Source organism: Neolamprologus multifasciatus, chromosome 13, assembly GCF_963576455.1.
Source record: "Neolamprologus multifasciatus chromosome 13, fNeoMul1.2, whole genome shotgun sequence".
NCBI lineage: Eukaryota > Metazoa > Chordata > Actinopteri > Cichliformes > Cichlidae > Neolamprologus > Neolamprologus multifasciatus.
This window is the reverse complement of record NC_140451.1, coordinates 11,784,700-11,806,794: the sequence shown is the minus strand read 5'-3', so window position 1 is coordinate 11,806,794 and position 22,095 is coordinate 11,784,700. Positions and strand designations below refer to the sequence as shown.

The following is a 22,095-nucleotide window of genomic DNA, read 5'->3' as shown; positions in this document are numbered from 1 at the left end:
CTCTCCTCTGTTACAATACTAAAGAATACTGACTAATATGACTAATGGAATGCAGCGTTATTGGAAATCTGACTAGCAGCGCATTTACAAAGCACTTATTTAAAGGTCATTCAAAATTATCAGCGTCACAGTCACACTCCTAACACGCATGCAAAGTTTTAGATGTCACTTCCTGAATCCATTAGGTCTCACAGACCGAAGCTCCTGAATGTTCCCAACAGAAGGAGACTGTGTTTGTTCTTGGCTGCTCTGGTGGAGCCCCACGAACAGAGACCACTGTGCTGTGGCCCTTCTCCAAAAGGGACCATCTGTCCCCCGCAAACTGGGCCTAACCACAGCGGCCTTCTCTGCTATCGGGCGACAGAAAGGGACATGCAGGGTTGATGTGGCCCAGCAGGTCTCCAGAATAAACCACCACCTATTTCCATCAGCACACATCATCCCCCACCCCGCCACTTCCCAGCAGCCTGCTGCTTTCTTAGCTACAGCCATACCAATGGCAGCCTGTTCAGAAAAGTACACTCTCTCTGGGAGAGGAGAAGATAAACGGTGAGAGGAGAACTCTCAGTTTGCAAAAGGAAAGTGTTCAGCTCGAAAGCTCTCAGAAGATCTGTGCTTCTGCTGTCAGGTCAGGCAGAGTCCACGCTGTCACATTATCACCGGCAAGAGAGGGGAAGTAGGTGTTTGACGCGGTTAAGACAGAGTCAACGCACTGACACAAACACATTCACACGCATCAGCTGGGCAGCAGCACTTATGCAGCCTGACAGCAGGGCGACCTCAGCACGCGTCGCCGCCATAGACTGTCTTTCCCTCCGTGTACTCAGTCCAGCAGCTTTTTATTTCCTTTTCAAAGTTTCTTCCTCACCGTCAGCCCAGTGCTGCTGACAGAATTTTGGTGTAAGAGAGATAATTTGGACTTCAGGGCAGCAGCTGCAATCTCTGCTGCTGACACAAAACCATCTTCAGTCAATCAGTGGATGTGAACAGAAGACAGGAGCAAGCACGGATATACAGATGAATCACTCATTTAGTCACCTCACAAGAACTGTCTGAAACACAGAAAGGCCTTACTCCACTTTTTATAAAGATGATGCTGCACATAAATGCAACTCAAACAAAAGTTCATGTTAACTAACGTGCATTATTTAGCCTTTACACCATTTTCCTGTGTGAGGCCATTAAATGAAAAAGCAACAGTAGATAAATAGTTGCCATGCTTACCTGATTAATAGAGTCCTTTTTCATCAGAGCCATAAATTCTAAGAACAGAGACCTGTGAGCTACTGTGGTAATGAGCTCACTGTGGAGATGCTATCCAAGGGCATTAAATCCATCAGCCACTTGTTGAGCACAAGCCACCCAAAAGCACACAAAGAAAGAGAGAAACCCGACACACTCCACGGCAGAAAGCCTCAAAAAATAAACTGCAGCACCTTCCTTTTGCTCCTTTACTAACAGCTAGCTTGGAAAGAAAAATGGAGAAAGGTATAAAGAATAGAAGGAGAGAGTAAAATCAGGACAAGTCTGGCAGCTATTTGGAGTCAATTTAGTGAAATGCATACAGCTGCCCCTTAATGCACACAGCCCTCCCCCCTGTGACAAAGCCACCAACAGCTGAATGAGGCTGCAGCATTAGCATATGTAAGGGAAAGTAGGTGGCTGTGTTGGCTAAGAGTTGGGGTGGGGAGCAATGCTGAGTGTTGGTGTTGGTGGTTGGGGGCAGGGAATGGACCGTGACATTCAGAGCTTCTCAGGCTGACAGGAAGGACAAGAATGGAGGGGAAAAAAGAAGAAAAGAAAAATCGGTGGGGGGGTTAGCTATTGTTCCCAGGAAAAGATCCCCAGATCAAGCCTGTGACCTTCCAAGTTCCTCATGATGGCTGACATTTGGAGTGATGGGAGATGCAGGAATCCACTTATCCATTCTCTCTTATGAACTACAGCCTGGTACAAAGGTCTGTCCGGCAGACAGAGCTAGCAGCAACCACGACCACCTTAAACACAGAAATAAACAGAAAGGCCCAGGAGGAGGCATCTTTTTTTCTTTTTTTCCAAAAATGATAATCCCTCTATCCACATGCCATATGCTAAGCACTGCATACTTTTTCCCATCAGCAGCGGAGACTGCAGCAACCAGACACGAGGGGAGGCGCGGAGGGGTGAGGTTATGATGGTCTTCAGAGCAAGAAAGGAAGAGAAATGTATGAAAACAGAACTCTGCATGACACCCCTCTCTGGTGTTTTGAAGCAAACAGCTGTGGTTTTAAGGTCTACACACTCTCCCGTGCACAAACACACGCACCAACCAACAAAGATTAACTTATGTGCTGCTTCATATCATCTCATAAAAGTTGCACAGTGAACACTACAGATGATCACTTCTCTGTGCCTGCCAAGTTGGTAGTCCATTAAAGAAAGCTGCATATGGCACTGTAATTTTCACTTTCGACATTAGGCTGCCATTAAGTGTTTGTTGATGAGTCACCCGTGGTCAGCTTGCTGTGTCATGGCTCTAATATGGATTTAGTGAAGGAAGCTGGTTGGAAATCTGTAAAGGAGTGGCTGAAATATGGGTGTGGAGAGCAATAACTGTGACCTACACCACTGAGGAGAGTACTGCTGCAGAAGAGTGGCTTAAAAACTGAACTTGTGCCTTTTTAGTAACTACAACCAACTATTTGTAAATATGTTTATGTAACTGAAACTATTATTTCTCAAAAAGTCAGCCTTCCCGAGACACAGGAAGGCTAAAGAAAGAGCATATAATGTTACATAATTAAGCTTCAAACACAGTGACAACTCTAGCCACTTCCTGTTAACGGCTTTGCTCAGTTTCTGGTTGGAGGTAGGAACGTGTTAATAGCAGGAAATGACAGACTTTAATCAAGCTGAATGAATGGCAGCGGGTACAAGTCTTTGTGCCACAGTCTTCCTTTGATCCAGCCTCTGCAGGCAGGTTCTCAGCTTTGATTTGAGTTGAGGGGAAGGAAAGAGTTTTATTTGAAGAGTGGGAAGCCCACAGGAGGTAACACTTAAGAGTTCTTGTCACTGCATCCCAGCAAACAGACAAACTATTCATCAGCCTACACACATGTGCAAGCAGGGCCTGTGGAGAAACGCACAATCCCACAAACGCTGCTAGTTTGCACACTAACGGACGCGTCTGATGGGTAATTTACATAGTGAAGGTAGTCATTACACAAGCGGATACGCATGCAGAACAGCATACATTCACAAAACACTAAAATAACATCTTTTCTCAGCTCATGTTTCAAACACTCCAGAAAGAATTTGGACTCATTTAAGGAAATATACTGAAAATTGGGGTCTAAGCTAGTGGCCATCTGGTCCATTCTGAATGAGCTGAAATATAACGAAATAATGTAGTTTTAGTGGCAGAAGAGACACTTTTTTTTCATCAATAAGGTGCAATATATTTTATTCAACACCAATTCCTGTAGAAAATTGCAATCTGGTCAAAACTGTTGATTTCTTGAGTTATTCTCACAAACTTTTTCAACTCTTTATGTAGATTTAAAGACAAGCGAAGCATTCTTTCACTTATAGCTAATAACTTAATATATTGCACACCTAATGAAGTGTTATAGGAAATAATTTTGCTAGCTTTTTCTCCAGAGAAGCTAAGAAAAAAAAGTTTTCCAGGGGTTACCACAGTGGTTGGAGCTGCACATTTGATTTGAAACAAAACATCCGATTTATTAGGGCGAACACTTGGAACACACCAGCTTGTGTATCCCTGAGGCTGGGCTTGTGTTTCCTTATGGTCTCAGACAGGGCATCTACACCATGTACGCCACTTTACATAAAAGGAAGTGAATAAAAGCCAACTAAAAAATAAAATAAAATTTAATTTAATTAAAACAGCACAGACTATATCATACCTATGGCAGAGCAAGGGTAGGATTTGTTTTGTTAAGCTAGGCGTGGTTAAAAATAAACAAAAAAGGTTGGGCTAAATAAAGCTTTCTATACAGCAGCAGCACTAACAACTTAATATCAACCCTTTTCATCATATTGATGTCAAAAGCCTTGGACCGTTCATAAAACGACTCGATGGATAAAAATACTAATTCGACACTGAGATTCTTTGTGTCTGTGAAGCCTTTTGATTCTCAGCAACCTTGAGTGTGACTCGTGTCATTCCACAGCCAACTTGCAGCTTTCCTCAGCATGGCAGTGAGGAACCCATTGAGCCTTGCTATGTAATTACAGTAAACAAGTTAACAAAGGGGTTTGCCTGATTGCTTCCACCGGGGAACATTTAATAATCCACAGAGAATCAAAGGTACCTGTATCTGCTGAGATTGAGCCTCTTTTCATGAGCGTGTGATGATAGCCAGGCATGTGATACACTTGCTTCTCAGTATTTTTAGTCTGGCTGATAACAGCAGGCTGTGGGAGCACAAGTTTCTCTTTTAGTTATGTACAGAGGGTACTGTAAGGGAAATGGCCAGTTCCCCCTGCTGAGAGGAAGGCAGGAATAGCAGCTGGCAGGCAACAGGCAGACACATCATCTCTTGAATGTCACTACTCCCCTACCAACTCCCCGCCTCCTCTCCTTTCCACCTTCTCTCAGTTTATTCTGTATCTGTTGTCCAAATTCACCAAAGAGCCAGAGGCTGCGTTGCCGCCTCCACCATCCATCCATCCATCCATAACACTCCATCTCTACAACAGGGGAAGACAGCGAAAGAGAAGGGGGTAGTGGGCACATGAGGTGAGCGGGTGGAGAGTAAACAGCAGCTCTGCATCCCTCTATGTTGTTGCTAGGCAACTTTTTCTGCACATGACAGCCTTGAGTGGCAGGAGACCTCCTTTCTGAACAAAGATGGAAACTTGAGGGAGGGAAAGGAGAAAGGAGGAGAGAGGGGCACAGAGATCAGCGGTGAGTCAGAGAATTCAGGGAAACACGCATTATTGCTTCAGGCAGTTTGAGGCAGTTTGAGGCAAAACGCACACAAAAAGAGAAAATCAATAGTCTATAAAAAGAGTGGAACCAAAATGATGGCAGATGTGCAAGAGAATATCGATGTAGCTGTGATGGTTTCAAAGCTGTCAAACAGTTGTAAGATGATTAACAGAAGAGGTAAATAAAAAATACACTAAACGCTTTTTTTTTTTTTCAAAATTACTAGACAACTTTGCCATTTGGATGTCTAAATGATTGAAATACATCGCTAGATGGTCAATACTATAAGCTGTATATAAAATATGGACGCAGTTGCCATGGCGTCATCTCTGGTTTGTGAAGACCCAATTTGAAGCATCGAATTTCACCTTATGGCTTTAACCACATTTAAACAAGACGGTGGAGTGCTAGCACTTATTGCGTGCTAGTTGTGGTTATTAGCTTGTAGCTTGTAGAATGCATCTTGTTAGCCAAGCTAGCTAGCTTGGTTAAAAGAGGAAAACTAGAACTTCACTTACACACACAGACTTATTTTGTCTGCTAGTATGATCAGCCACACAACCATCCATCTTCTTGTCAGATAACTGGATTCAAATGCTCCAATCAACAAGACAAAGGTCCAGTTCAGTGACTCAAATTAGCCTAGCAGACAGCTAGCTGTGAAACCCCCCGTTCCTTTGACTCCCCCGTCACTCAAAATGACCACAGCTTTAATAATCAACATTAAATTTGCCTTTTAGACTTTTTAAAAGGATGAGTTAGACAACAACACACCCCTGTACATGTTGTCATGAAGAGGGAAATGCTCAGTTCAGCTGTAAATTGAGTGGTCGAGTGGTTGTTCAGGGAACTTTTGTTTTCAGCCTCTTGGACAGTCCTTACAGCCCAATACATGGGAGACAACAAATAATGCTTCATTTAAAATCTGAGCACCACATTTCCCAAATCATTTGCTTTGCAACCGTATCTCTGTTTATACCAGATGAAGAAGACTTCATTCCCTGCTGCTATAATCACACTGCTGAGCAAACCCATAGATTAATTTTTGAACAGTACAGCATTGCCACTGGCTTGCTGAACATATCTTATCTGAGCAAGTTGTTTTCATTTTTTGCACACTGTATAACATTACCAATAAACATGACTGGGATCTCCTGAGGCGAGCATCCATCCTAACTTTAGTTTGGTAAAAAAAAATTAAAAAAAAAAAGGCCAACACCAGTGGTTCAGGTTCAGTGCATTTTGTGTGCAGCACAGATGACGTCCTTCATCCATAAGGGACATAATAAGGGTTTGTGACGAGTGCAGTGGTTAAAATTAGCAGGTGAATAATAATCACTGGCCAGAGAGCTGCTTTTCATTGGAAGTTTGGCAGGGGAAAGAGTGCAGATGCCAAATCAGAGGTGCTGCGCTACGGACGTGTGCAGAGGCATTAAAGTAGCAAAGGAAAGCTGACACTGGCAACTTTGCCCTGTTAACGATATGGTTTCCAGTGTTTTTAGAGGACCGCAGAAGATGCCAGATGCCTGCTTCACAGCTGGCTAGAGAAGTTGGGTGTACGCTACAAACAAAACAACTGGTACAGCAAAAGCTAAATGATCATATGAATCCAGCTGCTGGAAATGTCGTAGGTGCTGAAAATGAAAGTCTACTACCAACGAGAGTGGAAAGAAAGAAACATGTAAGATAATCTAACTACTAAACTAAGAAATAAAAGATTAACTTTTTTTTTTATATAAAAGTGAAGTCTGTGGCCATCTGGAGCATATGTTCCAGCAGAACAACTTCCTTCTGTAATTAATGAAGTTATCCAAAGGGAACAGGCTGATTAAGTGAGAACTCTGCTTATTCTCAACAGGCAGTGTTTCCAGGGCTCAGAGAGAAATGGCTCTGATAGAATTCCTGAGGACGAGGCGGCCCTAGTTTGTCATGCAGCTGGCATCTCTTTTATGGAGTCGCTTTCAAAGCTTTTCCCCCTACAAGTGGCACCAAAAACATCTGTTCCCAGGACAGCCACCCACATGAGAGTTTGCCCTGCGCTGGCAGGATGGCCTGTAGATGCAGGCAACAACCGACATGCAAATCTACATGTAAAACAGCAGACAGCAACATTGCGACAGTTAAGACAATAATATGCAAAGAGTCACAAAGGGGAAGGGAAAGATAAAGAGACAGGACAAATAAGAATGGGCAGAGTGGGCATGGGAAATAATGACTGTATCAAAAAGTAAAAAATAACTTGAAAAAGCAAGAATGAAAGAAGGCAGAGAGACCCTGAAAAAGAAAAGATGATAGGTAATAGTGGAAGAGGAGCACAATAGCTTGTAATTCAGAGGCAGTGTCTCCTGGCTGTGTAGTGGTACTTCAAATCTCAGGCAGAAGACCAATTTGACCTCCATCCTGTTCAAAGCAGTCCTGTTAGTGGAGGGGCCTGGTAATGTCTGATGAAGCAGCAGTAGCACAGCTATATTAAGGCTGCAAAGACCAGGGTGTACGAGGTGCACTCTGCGAGTGCTCGGAGCTGTGTAAAACACTCTGTATCATTAAAGGCAGTGTGTTTAGGTACTGTCCACAGCCCTGTAAAGAGACTGCAAGTGGGGGGAGGATGGATAGAAGGAGGAGATGGGAAATGGTCTGAGTTATTTCCATTCCCTCAGCCCGTTTATGGAAACATTATGGGAGCAAGGTTCAGTTCTCACGGAGGAGGAAAAGATTTGGAGAGTGAGCGGGTAAGAGCGAGAGACATGAGGAAAGTGAAGGAGTGAGTGAAAGCAAGGGAAAGGAGGAGGGACTGTAGAAATGCTGCTTTTAACCATTTTCTCTGGAAAAGACCTCGCTCTGTGTGCGTCCTGCATTGTGCAGTTCTCCCTCTGGCAAAGGCCACAAAAGCCTCCATTTATCTCTCCTGAGCATCTAGCCTTATTGAGAAAAGGCCCTGAAAGGCAGGCAGCCATCACATGTGCCAGGGTGACATGGCTTTTCCCTTGTTAACACTTTAGTCTTGCACCCAGAGTGCACCCAACACAATTTCCACCACAGTGAGAGATTACTCCTGCCGACAAACGGATGAGGAAGAAAAGAAGTAGTACATCTGTTCTATATATTTGCATTTCTTTGGTTGAGATCACAATGCACCACTTGACTCTGTGGAAAGCGAACATTCCCAGTCAGGCATGAGAAACCCACCCTATCAATGAGGCCTTTTTCCACCCTTTGGTTTCTTTAACCGGGGTAACGGCACATCACAAGGAGCAGCTCGCACAAAACACAATCTGTCAACTCGGAGGCAGACGGGGCCAGTTTATTCGCGATTCGCTCTCATCGCTTTCTATTTACTCAGAGTTCTCGGGAGCAAGAAAGGAGACCGAGAGCAATTTTAGGACATTGCAATGTGTGCTATTCAGCAATCTCCAGCTCTAATTGCAGAGGGAGAGGAATTTTGTACATCTCTAGCATTGAGGCACAACAGCTGCAGCTGGCATGGCATGCGGTGGGTGTGTTTAAGGGAGGTGTGGTGGCTACAAGTGTGTCAAAAAAAGAAAAGAAAAGCCACCCACACGCTCACACCTTTGCATAAATTTGCAAAAATGCATCTTTGTCGCATCATGCCTCTGCACTTTGTCTTTAATACTGTGCACACCTTACCATACTCGAGGGGGATTACTTTGCTTTAAATCTGTTACGCTCTTTTCTGCCGCCCGTCAGCACCACACTTGATCTCACTGATTTAGACGGGAGTCAGCTGCCGTAAACAATTAATGCCTAGATGTCGTATACTTTAACTAACCAGTGAAACCAGCAGGTCGGATCCACGCATGTCTGACTTTTATAAAATGTCATCACTTCATCATCTTATCCTATTAGACACGTGAGAGCGCTTTTGTCACAATCAGTAAATGAACTCTTGACTTATGGGCAAAAACATTTTTATTTTAAAACAGCGAAGCATCACGAAATCCCCTCAGGCTTTATTGTGTTCTCAAGAAAGGATGTGCATGATCAAGACACCTTGATCTTTCACCAAACCTAATCAGTCCTTCCTTTAGTCTGAGTGATGAAAAAACACACTCCAGCGCATATCTACATATCGTTTTTGCAAGCCATCATCAACCTCTACTAATTGTCTGAATTTATATGTTCACATATCTTATAAAACGTTAAAAACAAAAAGTGTGGAGAGGAGGTTGGGAAATTACTGCTTTTGCTTTATTCAGCTTCCACACAGTCTGCTTTTTTTTTTTTGAATGGTAAATGAAGAAAAGTGTCCAGGGAGATGAAAATAGATGAATTAATTCCTCCTACCAGGAGCCAAGTTTACTGATAGGACCTGACGTGTGGGTCCTTGGTGATTGAGTGACCTTTGAGCTTCAGAACAGATTGAGGCCAACGATCTGATGAGGTGCCCTTATGAAGGAGGGGAGGGAGTGAACAGAGAGTGGAAATAAAATCCCAACAGTCATAAGGAGTACAATTCTACCCCACACCGCAGCTTCTCTTCCGCTAGCGAATGCACGTAAAAGTCTTTTGACATCAATATTTATGCAATTTCGGATTGACATACACAGAGCGGGAGCTAGAGTCTTTAATGTACTTGACCTCACTCGTGCAGAGATCAGTCACAAGATGAAGACTGCGCACAGGAAGGTGACTGTCCTTAATCACAGCACTGGACAGACTTTACAGCGGCTTCAAAAATAAACACAGATTTTCTTATTCCTCACTTCCTTATCTCTAAACTGCAGCAGGCTCCCAAGAATGTCACCAAGATGGCAGCATTTGGAGAAATCACCAGGCGCTGGCATCAGTATAAGTTACACCGACTCAGTGGAACAGAGGAAAGCCTTGCTTTTATTTTTGGTAGATTGCTGGACTATTTCCAGCAAGGGCTGATAAGATGAATGACTCCCACAAGCTGTTCCTACACACCAAATCTGCCTGGTTAATAAGAGATACACATACTTTAGCACTTTGTTGGAGTCTGTTGGGTAATGTTTGCATTTGACCTTGAAATATTTGATTTCTTAGCATTACTATCATCCCCAAGAAACCACAGACACTAACACTATTCGGTTCAATATTAAATCAATAATAAGCACAGCCCACAATGAGACTCCTGGGGCAAAATCCTATCATGCTTCTTTTCAGCACTGATAGCCCTATTCCCACAGAATTTGTACGACCGGGGGAGCTCATTTGATTTTGAAATGACAAACCCCACGTCTATATTTCGTGCACCACATTCATACGGGATAGTGGTCTTTATGTTTTACTGGAATTAACAGACATTACCCATTGGATATGATGTCAGAATAAATGTTGAGCGTACTGAAGAATGACAGCTAAATGTTCCTTACCGCATGCTGCCTCACATCCATTTCATCATCCTTTGAGATTTCGCTCTTCTAATGGATTTGAGCGGGCTCTTTCTGCGAATGGGTCTCCATGCTGTGTAACAACCTGAGCCCCGTGAATGTGAATGTGCACTCAAAAAGCCAGTGCAGCCTTTAAAAGATGGAAACAGGCCGAAGAAAGATGCTGAGAACACATACACGCACACGGCAAAAAGAGAGAAAGCAATAATAGAAAGGTACTGATTTGCACCACTGACATTATTACATTGTTTGGATGTGGTTGGTAGCAGGGCAGGGGATTTTTACTTTACAAATTATGGATGTGGCAAATTCACATGGGATTAAGGTCACAGAAGACCCTCACAGTTATTACACTAGCCTGATAGTATGGAACCTTTGTCATTTGTAATGATTACTCTGTCATCTCTGATCTGGCTCCCATGTGTATAATTTATAATGGAAAAAATCCACACATATATCCTAACCTGTACTGTGAAAGAATGTGCACAATATATTTGTCTTTGTATAAATATCTCTCTCTTTATATATTTAGAATATTTCTCCTGTGCAAATAAATATCTTGTTGTTGTTTTTTTATTCCCTTTGATCCTTCATTCAATCTCTTTCCCAAACAACAACTGTGGAGATTCCAGTGAAAATTTGAAGCCTATACAAAGAAAGAGCAAGCTCATATGCATAATCCTTGGTGAAGGAGGCCTTACTGTACACCACCTTGCCATGGGCATGTTGTCTATTCTGCAGGACAACAGCAAATATATAACAAACAAGTCAGCATTGACTAAACAAGAAAACGTCTCTGTGTGAGGAAAGGGAAAAGCAAGACCTCTCCTCAGGGACCCCCGGGCTCAGACCGCCTTTCAGTGGAAATTAAGCAAAATGACAGGAAATAATTAACTGACACTAATTTCTGTCGTTATGCACCCCCAGGATATGTCAAATGTCATCACCTGAGAGATCTGCGTGTGTGACCTGATGACTAGCCGTGTAGCTAGCTTAGCTTTCTGTGAGAATATTGAAGTAAATACACTACAAACTATCCATCAAAGGTTGTCAGCTTCCTCTGACCTCTGTCCTTTGGTATCTGTGTTTTCTTCCCAAACACAGATCATCTTGAGACAGATGAGAACAATGTAATTATACAGCTGCTCCTGCGGTCAGATATACAGCACCTGGCTGTGCATCTAGCATTTGTGTGTTCATTGGTTCGTTGTGTTTTGGCTCGAGCTCATGCAGCTTTGCGCTGAACTGCCTGTGGCCCTACAGTCCTGTTTACATTTCAGAGAGCTTCCAAAGGCTTCCAGTAAACATGGCCTGGGGAAGGTAAGCACTGAATGAACACACAGCTGTGGAGCTATGTAAGAATTACAAATACACAAATCTCCTGTCGGAGTCCTAGCATAGTGTCTGGGACACTGTTTGTCCTGATTGTGTTATGTAATCTTATTTTCCTCTTCTTTTAAAGGCAGTAAACCCATATAAAGACTAGCACTCAGTGCTTTCCCTCTAGCTCTGCATTCTGCATCTTGCCACCCCCTGTGGCTAACCTCCAAACATCCACAGCAGCTTTCAATACACTCCGCTGCAGAGGAGGAGGAGGGGGCAGTTGATCTCCTTCACAGTGACAAACAGTGCGATTACAGAAGAAAGAAAAAGGAAAAAAGAAAATCAGGCCACTGTCACTCAAGATCATTATCCTCCATCAATAATCTCTACAAATCCCATAGAAGCAGGGCTAGACAAAGAAAGAAATAGGAAGGGAAAAAAAGAGATGGACTATAATGTTCTAGCATATTAGATCTGCTTGGCTGGGCCGGTGCTCCTTAAACACATCATACCGCTGCTGCTTCTGCCCCAAGAACAAGGAAAGGCCAAGCTGACTGTTCAGCTTCTTTCCGCTTTAGCCTTCCCATCTACTTTGTGTAAAAGGTTTCCCTGTATTATCTCAGGCTTGTCTAAAATATTCAGACTATACCAACTTACAAGAATAGGCCAAAGGCAACATCACGTACAGCCATTTCTGTGCTTCAGTAAATGACTTTCTTTAAAAAAAATTTAAAAAAAAAAGCTTCACAGTAACGTCCCAGTTTATTCACGCATGAATGAGAAAGTATCTAAACTGAACTCCAAGAAACCAAATATTTATATTTAAAGGATTTTGAAGACACTATGATGTTTATGTGCACCAAATGGAGCTTGGAAGAACAGCTCTGACCTCTTCGAGCCAACACTTAAGATTTTAATAGCTTTGCGCTTGAGTCGAAAGAAATGACACAATCACAATAACGCATTGCATCACACCACTTCAAAATTCGCAGTGACAATAAAAGTACAAATGGCCACATTTGTTTTAGGTTTGGTGATTCCCAGGGTAGCTAAACTCATTATCATCTGATTTATGGAGCAGTGGAAGCACAAACAAGAATAACATCCTCCTCCCAATATGTCTCATCAGTACTTTTAAAAACACAATGACAGGCTACAGACCATGACGAGACTTTCTAATTTGTCTCATGTTATTGAGCTGGGAACATGAAAGGAACCGGCTATAAAAAGCGAAAAAAAAAAAAAAAAAAAAAGCAACACTTTCTCACAATTGACAAAGGGCTGTTTAGGAGAAAGTTCCTTCCTTTTGAAAAAGGCTGATACACAACAGAAATACTGCATATACCACTCTGCAAACAAGGCACAACAGGGCAACACACAGCAAAACAATCAAACAAAATAATCCCATCATATAGCGCAAAGGAGTTAAAATTCTGCATCGCTGTCTAGACATAGACATTTCTAATATTAAAACTTGAGCCTTTTGTTACCGCTTAAGCTCTACAGTGCGATATTCATTGAAGCCATCCTCCTACCAATGTAGATTTTAATGATTTTTGTCATAACCTTGTGCTCAACAGTGTAGAAGCACTGCAGTGTGCTCACGAGGTTAAGTGAAGGATACTGGCCCCAGCAGCAATGCCCCAGTGATACACACACACACACTAAAGCCAGAGCACTTTATGGCACATCTGTCACGGATCTGCTCCATTTCAGTTGTTAATTACAATCATCCTCTATCAGAAACCAGTCGTGCACTTTTAACGCTTAAAATGCCTTAGCTTATCCCAGGTCGATCTGACAGTCAAGGACACTGATGCATGCACGGGAGGGCTTTGTCTCACTTTGGCCCACATTTTAAGACTACAGGAGCAGTTTTCTGTACTTTCAAGGAATACCATGATGACTATTATATACATTTGTATCAGGGAAAACACAATGTCTTGAGTAATATGGGAAAACAACAGGGAAACACTGATTCTGGATCTCTGGGCTGATACAATAGGTGTGCGTGCATGCAAGAGAGAGAGATCAGATTCCAAGTGGACAGCACTAAATACAAAATCATATGCATCTTTCCTACAGTTGGAATAAGCCTTACTTGCATATCACTGCAGTTGATTGGTCTCTGCCAATCAAATCTGACTGATGATAGGTGGAAGAAGCAACTGTTTACGGGGGCCTTTGACTTTCTATTAGAAGTAGTCAAATGACACATGATAGACACAGGTGAAAACACTACAACCAATTTGTGATCCAATCAAATTAGACACACATTTAATCAAACAGAGTAAAAGCAACATTCCTAACAAGTAACCGGTTCCACTTCCTGTGTGTGACACATGTGATATACTGAGGTTCCAATAAACAGACGAAGACACGCTGATAGAAAAGTGTACAGAAATGACATCCTGTCTGGACTCTGTCTGCATCATCCTCACCCAGTCATGTCCATTTACTTAAACAGGGCTATTAATTTCCACTACGGTAGGGAGGAGGTATGCACAGGGGCACCAAATCCTCCTTATCTTCCAAAGTGGGCTGGCTGCAACAACAGAGGTCAGCTGTCCCGATTGTGCGGGCCTGTCAGGGGAAACACCGACTGACTTAACCTATGGGTCACTGCCGGTCTTGGCTCCCATCAAGTCAGTGACTAGCCAGGACTTATCCTCTCCATTGCAGACCAGCGACAAAACATTTAGACAAAGCACATAAATAACTTTCACTGGCATTTCTCCAGCCTTTATGGTACAAACACAGTGGGTGTGAGCATAGCTCATTGGGGCAGGAAGAAGCATTCGCCCACATGCTTCTCAGCTACAAATCTATAATGTACGGGACTTTTTTAATTTTAGTTTTTAAAAAGTCAATGTTAAATATGAGTCTGGTGAAACAACAACCCTCACACCATACTGACTGTATGGATAAACCTGTGATTTGAGGTGAGGGAATGACAATGATATTCCTTCTACATTAAATTATTAAGTCTTTTATTTAAACAGGCAGTCTCACCAAGACCAAGAAGCCCCATATTTCACAATTCTGTCTGGCATATGGACAATTAACAATTTTTTTTCAGACAAAGCATTGTTGTACAGTCTGCTGTCTGTAAACCACTGCCATGTAGTCAACATCACATCTGTCTGTCCTGCAAACAGGATACAGCCTGCTTTTTGAAAATTATGTGGGGGTCATGTAAAACGGTAAGGTCAACGCTGGTTAAGCTGGTCTTCATGACAAGCAACAGTAATGTGTTAAGCATATAAAAATACAACATGCCATTCCTTAGTCTGACTTAGAGCCAAGGAGCTTCAAAACATCGTATAGCATCCTTCACTCCTGCTGACGCTATCAGATGCCAAAGTAAGGTCAACAAAGATTAACAAAGGATACATGTCCCAGACACCAAGGCTGTTACCATGTTCCCAGGATACAAACCGCAAGCCATAACGTCTCAATTGTCCATCTTGCATAAGGAGTGTAAATATGGAACTAGGGAGGCCTGTTCTCACAGTGATTTCCTGAGATGAATACTGGCACAAACCAGTGACTAAGCAAGAAAATTAGCACCTTAATACTATTACAATGATTGCACATTAAGAAACCATACTGTGCACAGTGCAGACAAAATTGATGAATAACCCAATAGGAAAATCACCATGCTGATCAGCAGCGAGAACAAGATATCTCAATACTCCTCTGAGAACCATGTGGAAGGTTTATTGTTTACCAGATAAATGAGGGGTACTGATGATAGTTCTGGTGCTTTTACCCGATCATCAGCGATACAAATTTCATAATCCCAAATTAAAAAGGAAGCTTTTGTCTACTCTGGGCACATTATGAACAGTGCTTAGTGAATCACCCACATCCATCACAAACAGACCCCAAGTGGAGCAAAGACTAAATTCACAAAAAACGACAACAACATTATCCTAATGACTTCATCTATGCTGTCCTGACAGCGGTGAGTTTACTTAAATCCTTCCATAAATCCAGACCGCAATCAAAACAAAGGCTGGCAAAAAAGGTGGAGAGAAAGAGTGGCTCTCACAACATGAGCAGGCAGCATGTGATCCCCTGTCTGCTGGTTGGTTGGTTTTGAAGCAACAGGATTTGGTTGGGGAGACCCATTGTGACTCCTAGCTAGCCAGCTAGCCAGCCAGCCAGTCAGCTGGCACGCACCAGACGAGGTTTCTGATCCTTATCACATGAAAGGGGTGTGGGACTGGTTGGAAATGGTTGCAAGAGAATCCTTCAATGGCGAGAAATGCATCATCATTATTAAAAAAACAAAACCCTGGCTTAAACCCAAGACCTTTAGCAGTTTTGTTTCACTTCTGCTGTTTTCCAAATTATGACTTGTCAGCATGCTGGTAGGAAAGCACCGTGGGAACAGAAACAAAAGAAAGAAAAGAAACATCCCAAGCAAGCAACTGATGTGAGAAGACTGATAACCGCCAACACTGTTAAATAATCGATGTGTTACAGTAACACCTTCACAGACAATTTCTGTGACACAACCCAAGGATAATGGCTGTAATTCTAGTTAGGCGTCTCCAGGCCCAGTAGCCCGGAAGACATCCTAAACAGCTCTGCAATGATAACAACTGGATATGGCCCACGGGCATGTCACAGGAAGCCGTTTCTCTGCCAGACCTGACAGGTGCCTTATTGTTCAGCTGCGCACATAACTTTATTTTGAAAGACATATCTATCTGGCTCAATTACCCATTGTCTGGTTAGTCATGCAGAAGGCGCTGTTAGAAATAGATGAGCACATATTTCTTCTTTGGGGCCCTCTCAGCAACCTATTGATGGCAGAACACAACAGATCCCTATTCAAATTAAGATTGAAGGAGTTACCACGGCACTGTCATTATTGTGGCTGCTGAGCAAGTCTTGCTCCAGGAGTGTGCCAATGACAGGGGGTGAGATGGGGTACCCAGGACCCTTAATCTCATCTACATTATCTTTAATCTTTTATCATCTGAAAAAAAAAAACCTACATTTGCTTCTACAATGTAACTTTCAAATGTAAAACTCAGCAGCCAGAAATTAACAAAAGACAAAAGACATTAATCCAACCTAGAAAGGTAGCCTAATAGAAATATGCGCATGATGATAGCGAGAATGAGAAGATAAAAGGGATTAGGGTTCCATTATGTACAAAGAATAACAACAATTGACTATTGTGCACAATATTGCTTAATATTCCACACATCATTACAGACATCTTTGCACCCGTTCAGGTTGCTTCCTTAACATGCAGACCTATGACAGCTGCAGTTAAGCCAAGCATTTTTAGTGTTAAAAGGAAAGAAAAAAAAGTTAAACATTAAAGCAGGCCATGAACATACCATCTTAAAACACTTCTCTGCCTACTTAGTTCGGCAAATCCCCTGGAAAACTAATCTTTCCCAGACTCAAAACCCTGTGAAAAATAATGGTGCCTTATTGATTTTAAGCTCTCCGGGAGCAGAGAACTATGTATGCTTGATGTGGTCAGATGTAAGCTGCAAAGACAAAAGGAAAAGCATGCAGAGGACTGTAAATTAAGCAATAGAAACTCAGGATTTACACTCCTAGCACCTAGTCGTATCTGTAGCCTGCCATCAGCAGAGAATTGGGCCTATTTATTTCCCTTTATTGGGGATTTAGTTACCGTGGAGGCTCAACTTCCTGCAGGAAGGATACGGTGCTTAAGGACAAACAACACTGGACTTACTTTCCCAGTGGAGTATACAGTGCAGTGTATGTTGAATAGGTCACAGAAGCGGCCAGCAACCAAACAAGATTGTATATGCTGTGTAGAAGCTGGCTGCCAGATATTATTTATGAAGAAACCAAACAACCGGGACTGTTGGAGGGGGGAACTGTCTTTTGTCTGCTCTTAATAACAAACTGCTGCAAAGTAAAACCACAAAAAGGACACAAAACACAGCAGCAAATTGTTTACATAAAAAAACATATCCCACTCAGGTTCTCGGAGGAAAATATTAAATATAGTTGGTGAGAGCATATGGGCTGGTAAGCAAGTGAAGGCTTTATTACACACGGCCAGTTGGACAAAGCTGCCTTTATCGCCCCCCACCGTTTTAATGGAAGCACGCCACTCAAAACAGATTCATTCAAAAATACTCCAGTCCACTGTGCCCCCACGTCCCCCATCACAAACCATCACCACTACCATAAGTAAACGTTATCAAACACACAGTTCCTTCAAAATCACACCGAAATAAGAAGCTTGCACTCTGTCTCCAAGAATGTTAAAATAAAGATGTTTTACATTGAAACGGCTTTATTTGTAAAGCTTGCAATGCCCTGAGTAAACAAACAGGAATCCAGTTAAACTGACCAGCAGCATAAGTCATAAGGAAGAGAGACAAATATAGGTTATATATATACATAAAGTCCACTCCTGAAACATCATAACCTCCACCCCTCGCTCGGACTGCACCATCGGCGCTTGAAATCAACTTTATCCTTTGTGTTCACCATTACCATCGACGTGCCAGCTGAGTTTGTACGCCTCTGCCACTCTGCCCGTGTGCAGCGCTCCCCGCTTTTAGTTCCCCAGCTTCACTTTTTTACTTTGTTGTTACCTTCAGAGGTAGAACGAAAAAGGGCGTGCAGGGCTTACCTTCAAATCCGAGCCGGTGTCCTGTCCCGGTTGTTAACGGCGTTAGTTATCCGTAAAAGGTAAAGCCAGCTGAAGCTGCCGTAGTCGCTCTCACATCTCCCCCTTTCAGTCTCCGGCAGACTGAAGTAGCGCGGACCATAGCGATACCCATCCAGCACCTTTCTGCGTGATGACGACACGCAGCGAGGCTCCGCCCACCGCTACTCCGCTCCCCTGTGATGACCTATACATATAGGTTTGTAGGTTAATATTGAAGGAAGACTACCAGATAAACCCTAACCCTCCACAAGAACCTAAAGGCGTCTAATGAAACTGTCCTGCAAACTAAGTCTGGTGGCCTTGTTGCTATTTGCCACAAGTCTATTTTAGGGTATAAGTCCAATAAGCCCCACAGTGGCACCATCTGGTGAACTGCAGGAAAGTTACTCCCTCGAACTACCTGAATATCGCTTTTCTTTCCGCGTCTATCGTTTTTTGTGCTTTCTATGCTTCTCGATTTAAACTTGTGAACAAGCGCTCCAAATTTAAGTAATAGCTATTTTATTAAAAAATAAATAAAACGCGCAAAAAACCCACCTCCCCCGAAATTGTCGACTGGCTAATTAATTAAGTCCGCGTCGTATGTAGAGAAACATCATTTCCCACAAATCTCGCGTTCTGACGTAAAACCCTCGCGACAGCTGTTTCCATGGAAGCCGATGGAAGCTAAAAGCGCTTGTTAGCGGATTATCTGACATCTTGATAGTTAGCCCTTTAGTTCTCTGTGGCCAAACAGCTTTCGGAATGTCGGGACAACCAAACAGCGATAATCCGGAGACTCTGTTTTCATTGGAGCTTTTAGTGGAATACATTCGAGTAGAGAAAAATTGTAAAATCCTTAACGAGTTGGCTCTGGGAGTCACACTCCTGAACTTTCCGACGCTGCTAATTTATCAGTCACAGCAGCAACAGCAGCAGATCAGCGGGAGCAGTAACAACCCCGGGCACAATGAAAAGGAGAAACCTGGAATGTTCGCCTTTAACAGAGGAAAGTGTTGTTTCTTCAAAATGGACTTAATCTCACTGCACGTACAGCTGTCCAACACCCCGCTGTATGGTATGGTGCTGGATGTTACAGAGGAGAGTCCCAAGTTAGTCGGCTCCTGTCTGATATCACTGGCTAAAGCGATGGACAGAATCAGGCAGGATGTGACTGAACGGGGGATTTCTAGTCCCTCCTATCACATAGAAAGGGGGCTTGTTGTCTCTATATGCAACCTCGCGGGGGAGAAAGTCGGAGCAATGTCCCTGAGTTATAAACTGTTATGTCTAGGAGCGAGTCTGCTGCCACACATCACAGAGAGGGAGAGAGTGTCTGGAGGGCAGCAGGCACAAGAACATGTCAAGGAGACAAACAAGTCTACATCGCAGCCTCCTGACTCTGGAAATGTCTGCTCACCAACCCCACAGTGTAGCGGAAAAGCCCAAAGCAAAGCGGAGGTAAATGCAGAAGTTTTGTTAAGTAAAGATAGAAAGGAGGAGGAAGACGATGACGTGTTTGATGGTACTGAACACAGACCACAAGACCAAGCTGAAAATGATTCTGAGGAGGATTTAACTGTATTCTGTCCCCCACATCTTTACTATTCTGCAGAGGAAAAAGGAGTAAATGAACAAGGTGATTACAAATCATGGACTCTGGATTCAGAAGCTCCTGTTTTTGAAGATTCACGTTCAGAGGACGAAGTGGATGAAAAGGAAGTGGAAAGTCCAAGTTCTCCAGCGATGCATTCAGAAGTGAGACACGATGCGAAAATAAGAAAGCAACAAACAAGCACAATGCCTCCAAATGTCCTCGGGGAAGCCTTACAGCGGATGCCTTTGCTAAACACTCTGCTCGTTGAACTGTCACAGCTAAACAGCAACCAGCCCTTGACTGTTCACCCCAGTCTAGCTTGGATATACAGGCCTGCTTCTGCAGAGCTTTCAGCTAAAAACACACCACAGAAGGCACAAACCAAATCTATGAAACAGGAAACTTTTCCTCATCTGAGACGCTTTCATTCCCCCAGAAATGTTTCCACACATATAGTTAGACCTGATTCTGTAAAACTAAAGGACAAAAAAGAAAATATGTTGCTTGAGAGTAAAAGCTCATGTAAATCACCCAGGAAGAAGCTTGTGTGTGGAACAACTAAAACGTTTAATCTAAGGCTGAAGCAGATTTCTCCTCTCAGAGTAAGCCGTCGTGAATGTGAGGAGTTAAAACAGAATAAAACACAAGTAAACGAAAAGACTGGGTTAGGTCATAAAACCATTAAGTCTGGAAAAAGGAAGTCTGTAATAAAGAGGAGCTCTGATTTTAATGAAAATATTGAGACGGTGATGCAGAGCATCAGCCGGGATTCTGCGCTACAGGAAACAGTCACACTAAAACAGAAAAAACAGCATGTGAAAGTCAAGGGTAAACAATGCAGAGGCTCTCCGACAACTTCAGAAAAGTCTCTTCTTTCTGAAAGAGTCTCGAAATGTATTCACATCCCCAGCGTGGATACTGACAGTGTTCCCCAAAGCAAAGACAAGAGCGAGCATCACAGCAAATCAGATCAATCACAGTCTGAATCTGACAGGCGCGGAGATAAAATTGAATCTTCAAGAAGCCGCAGACGCAGCAGCTCAAAGTCTTCATTTTCAGACTCCAGCGGGGATGGAAATGAGGAAGCAGACTATGTTGATGACTTTAACAGTCTCGAGCCCAGTGATGCCTACTCTCCTGACCCTTTGAGCAGCCCCGAGCCCTCCAGAGCAAAGACTCCAAAGTCTCCAGTTCGCATTTGGAACTCTGATTCGGAATCCGACATCATCCAGAGAAGATCAGTCCCCCTTCCTGTGCCCATCAAAGCCCCCAGCTCTCCAAAGCATACTCTGAGGGGTACACACATCATCCGACCTCGTACCCAAACCTTTGCCCTCAGCTGTTCCTCTGATGAGTGTGACAGAGACAGGTCAGCCCCCCTGCAAAGTAGAAAGCAGATGTCAGCGAGTGGCAGAGTGGAAATAACTTCCTGCACTGAGAGCTTGATGTCATCGAGAGGTCAGAAGAGCGCGTTAGCCAACCACAGCATCCCCATTCGAGGATTGTCTGCAGACTCTGTGTCCTCCGTTGAACCCCAGGAGGTAGAGGAACTGGAGGATGAACTGGGATCTCTGGATTTTAGGAAAGAGTATCAGCATATCTCTGAGCTAGTGGCCAGCAAACTCCCTGGGTACACTATGTAAAGGGGGGGGGGGGGGGGGGGGGGGGAAGCATATAAATATACCCTATGGTAACATCAAGAATTGTAGTATTGTATGTAGCAAAGAAATCAACTTGTATATCCAATTCCTTTTCTTAATGTCTGCAAATGCTCTTGAATAAAGACGTTTTTGGAAATTTTGCAATCATTTTTTATCTTAATCACTCAGTTAATACTGGAGCTACTAGATAATTGCATTAAGCTTTGGGCCATGAGTCTTTAGATAACATATAAGAGGATGAAAATTCTCAATAAGCGTGCCATTTATGCAAATCATTTAGCATAAAAGCGCCAAATCAGCAGATTTAGTCACAAGCTGAAAATCTCCAGGTCCTGTAGCAGCTCCTGATTTCAGGGCATTTCCTTTCAATTCCACCTGCTACTTTCCATTTACGCCCTCATATCATTTGACAAGGAAAACAAAGACTATGGAAATAATATTTATATGTATACAGATAAATAAATGATCAGGCATGATACAACCTTATACCACTTTCAATTATGTCTTTTAAATTACTATCTGTTTAAATTTCTTTGTTCATACGTATT

General features: G+C 42.9%; 2 protein-coding genes across 7 annotated transcripts in view; one reads left to right on the top strand and one right to left on the bottom strand.

Moving 5' to 3' along the window:
- sipa1l2a (signal-induced proliferation-associated 1like 2, genome duplicate a) overlaps positions 1-18,591 on the bottom strand; it is a 79,603-nt gene extending 61,012 nt beyond the window's left edge. For 3 of the 6 annotated variants that reach the window (XM_085183692.1, XM_085183691.1, XM_085183693.1), the window contains exon 1: positions 18,272-18,589. The gene's annotated coding sequence lies outside the window, so the exon portion shown is untranslated. The other 3 variants (XM_085183690.1, XM_085183688.1, XM_085183689.1) reach the window with 3 other exon arrangements.
- A 340-nt stretch (positions 18,592-18,931) lies between these two features.
- map10 (microtubule associated protein 10) lies at positions 18,932-21,534 on the top strand. The gene has a single exon (XM_085183694.1). The coding sequence runs from the start codon at positions 19,055-19,057 to the stop codon at positions 21,527-21,529; it is 2,475 nt and encodes an 824-aa protein (XP_085039820.1). The 5' UTR covers positions 18,932-19,054; the 3' UTR covers positions 21,530-21,534.
- Positions 21,535-22,095: the final 561 nt, after the last annotated feature.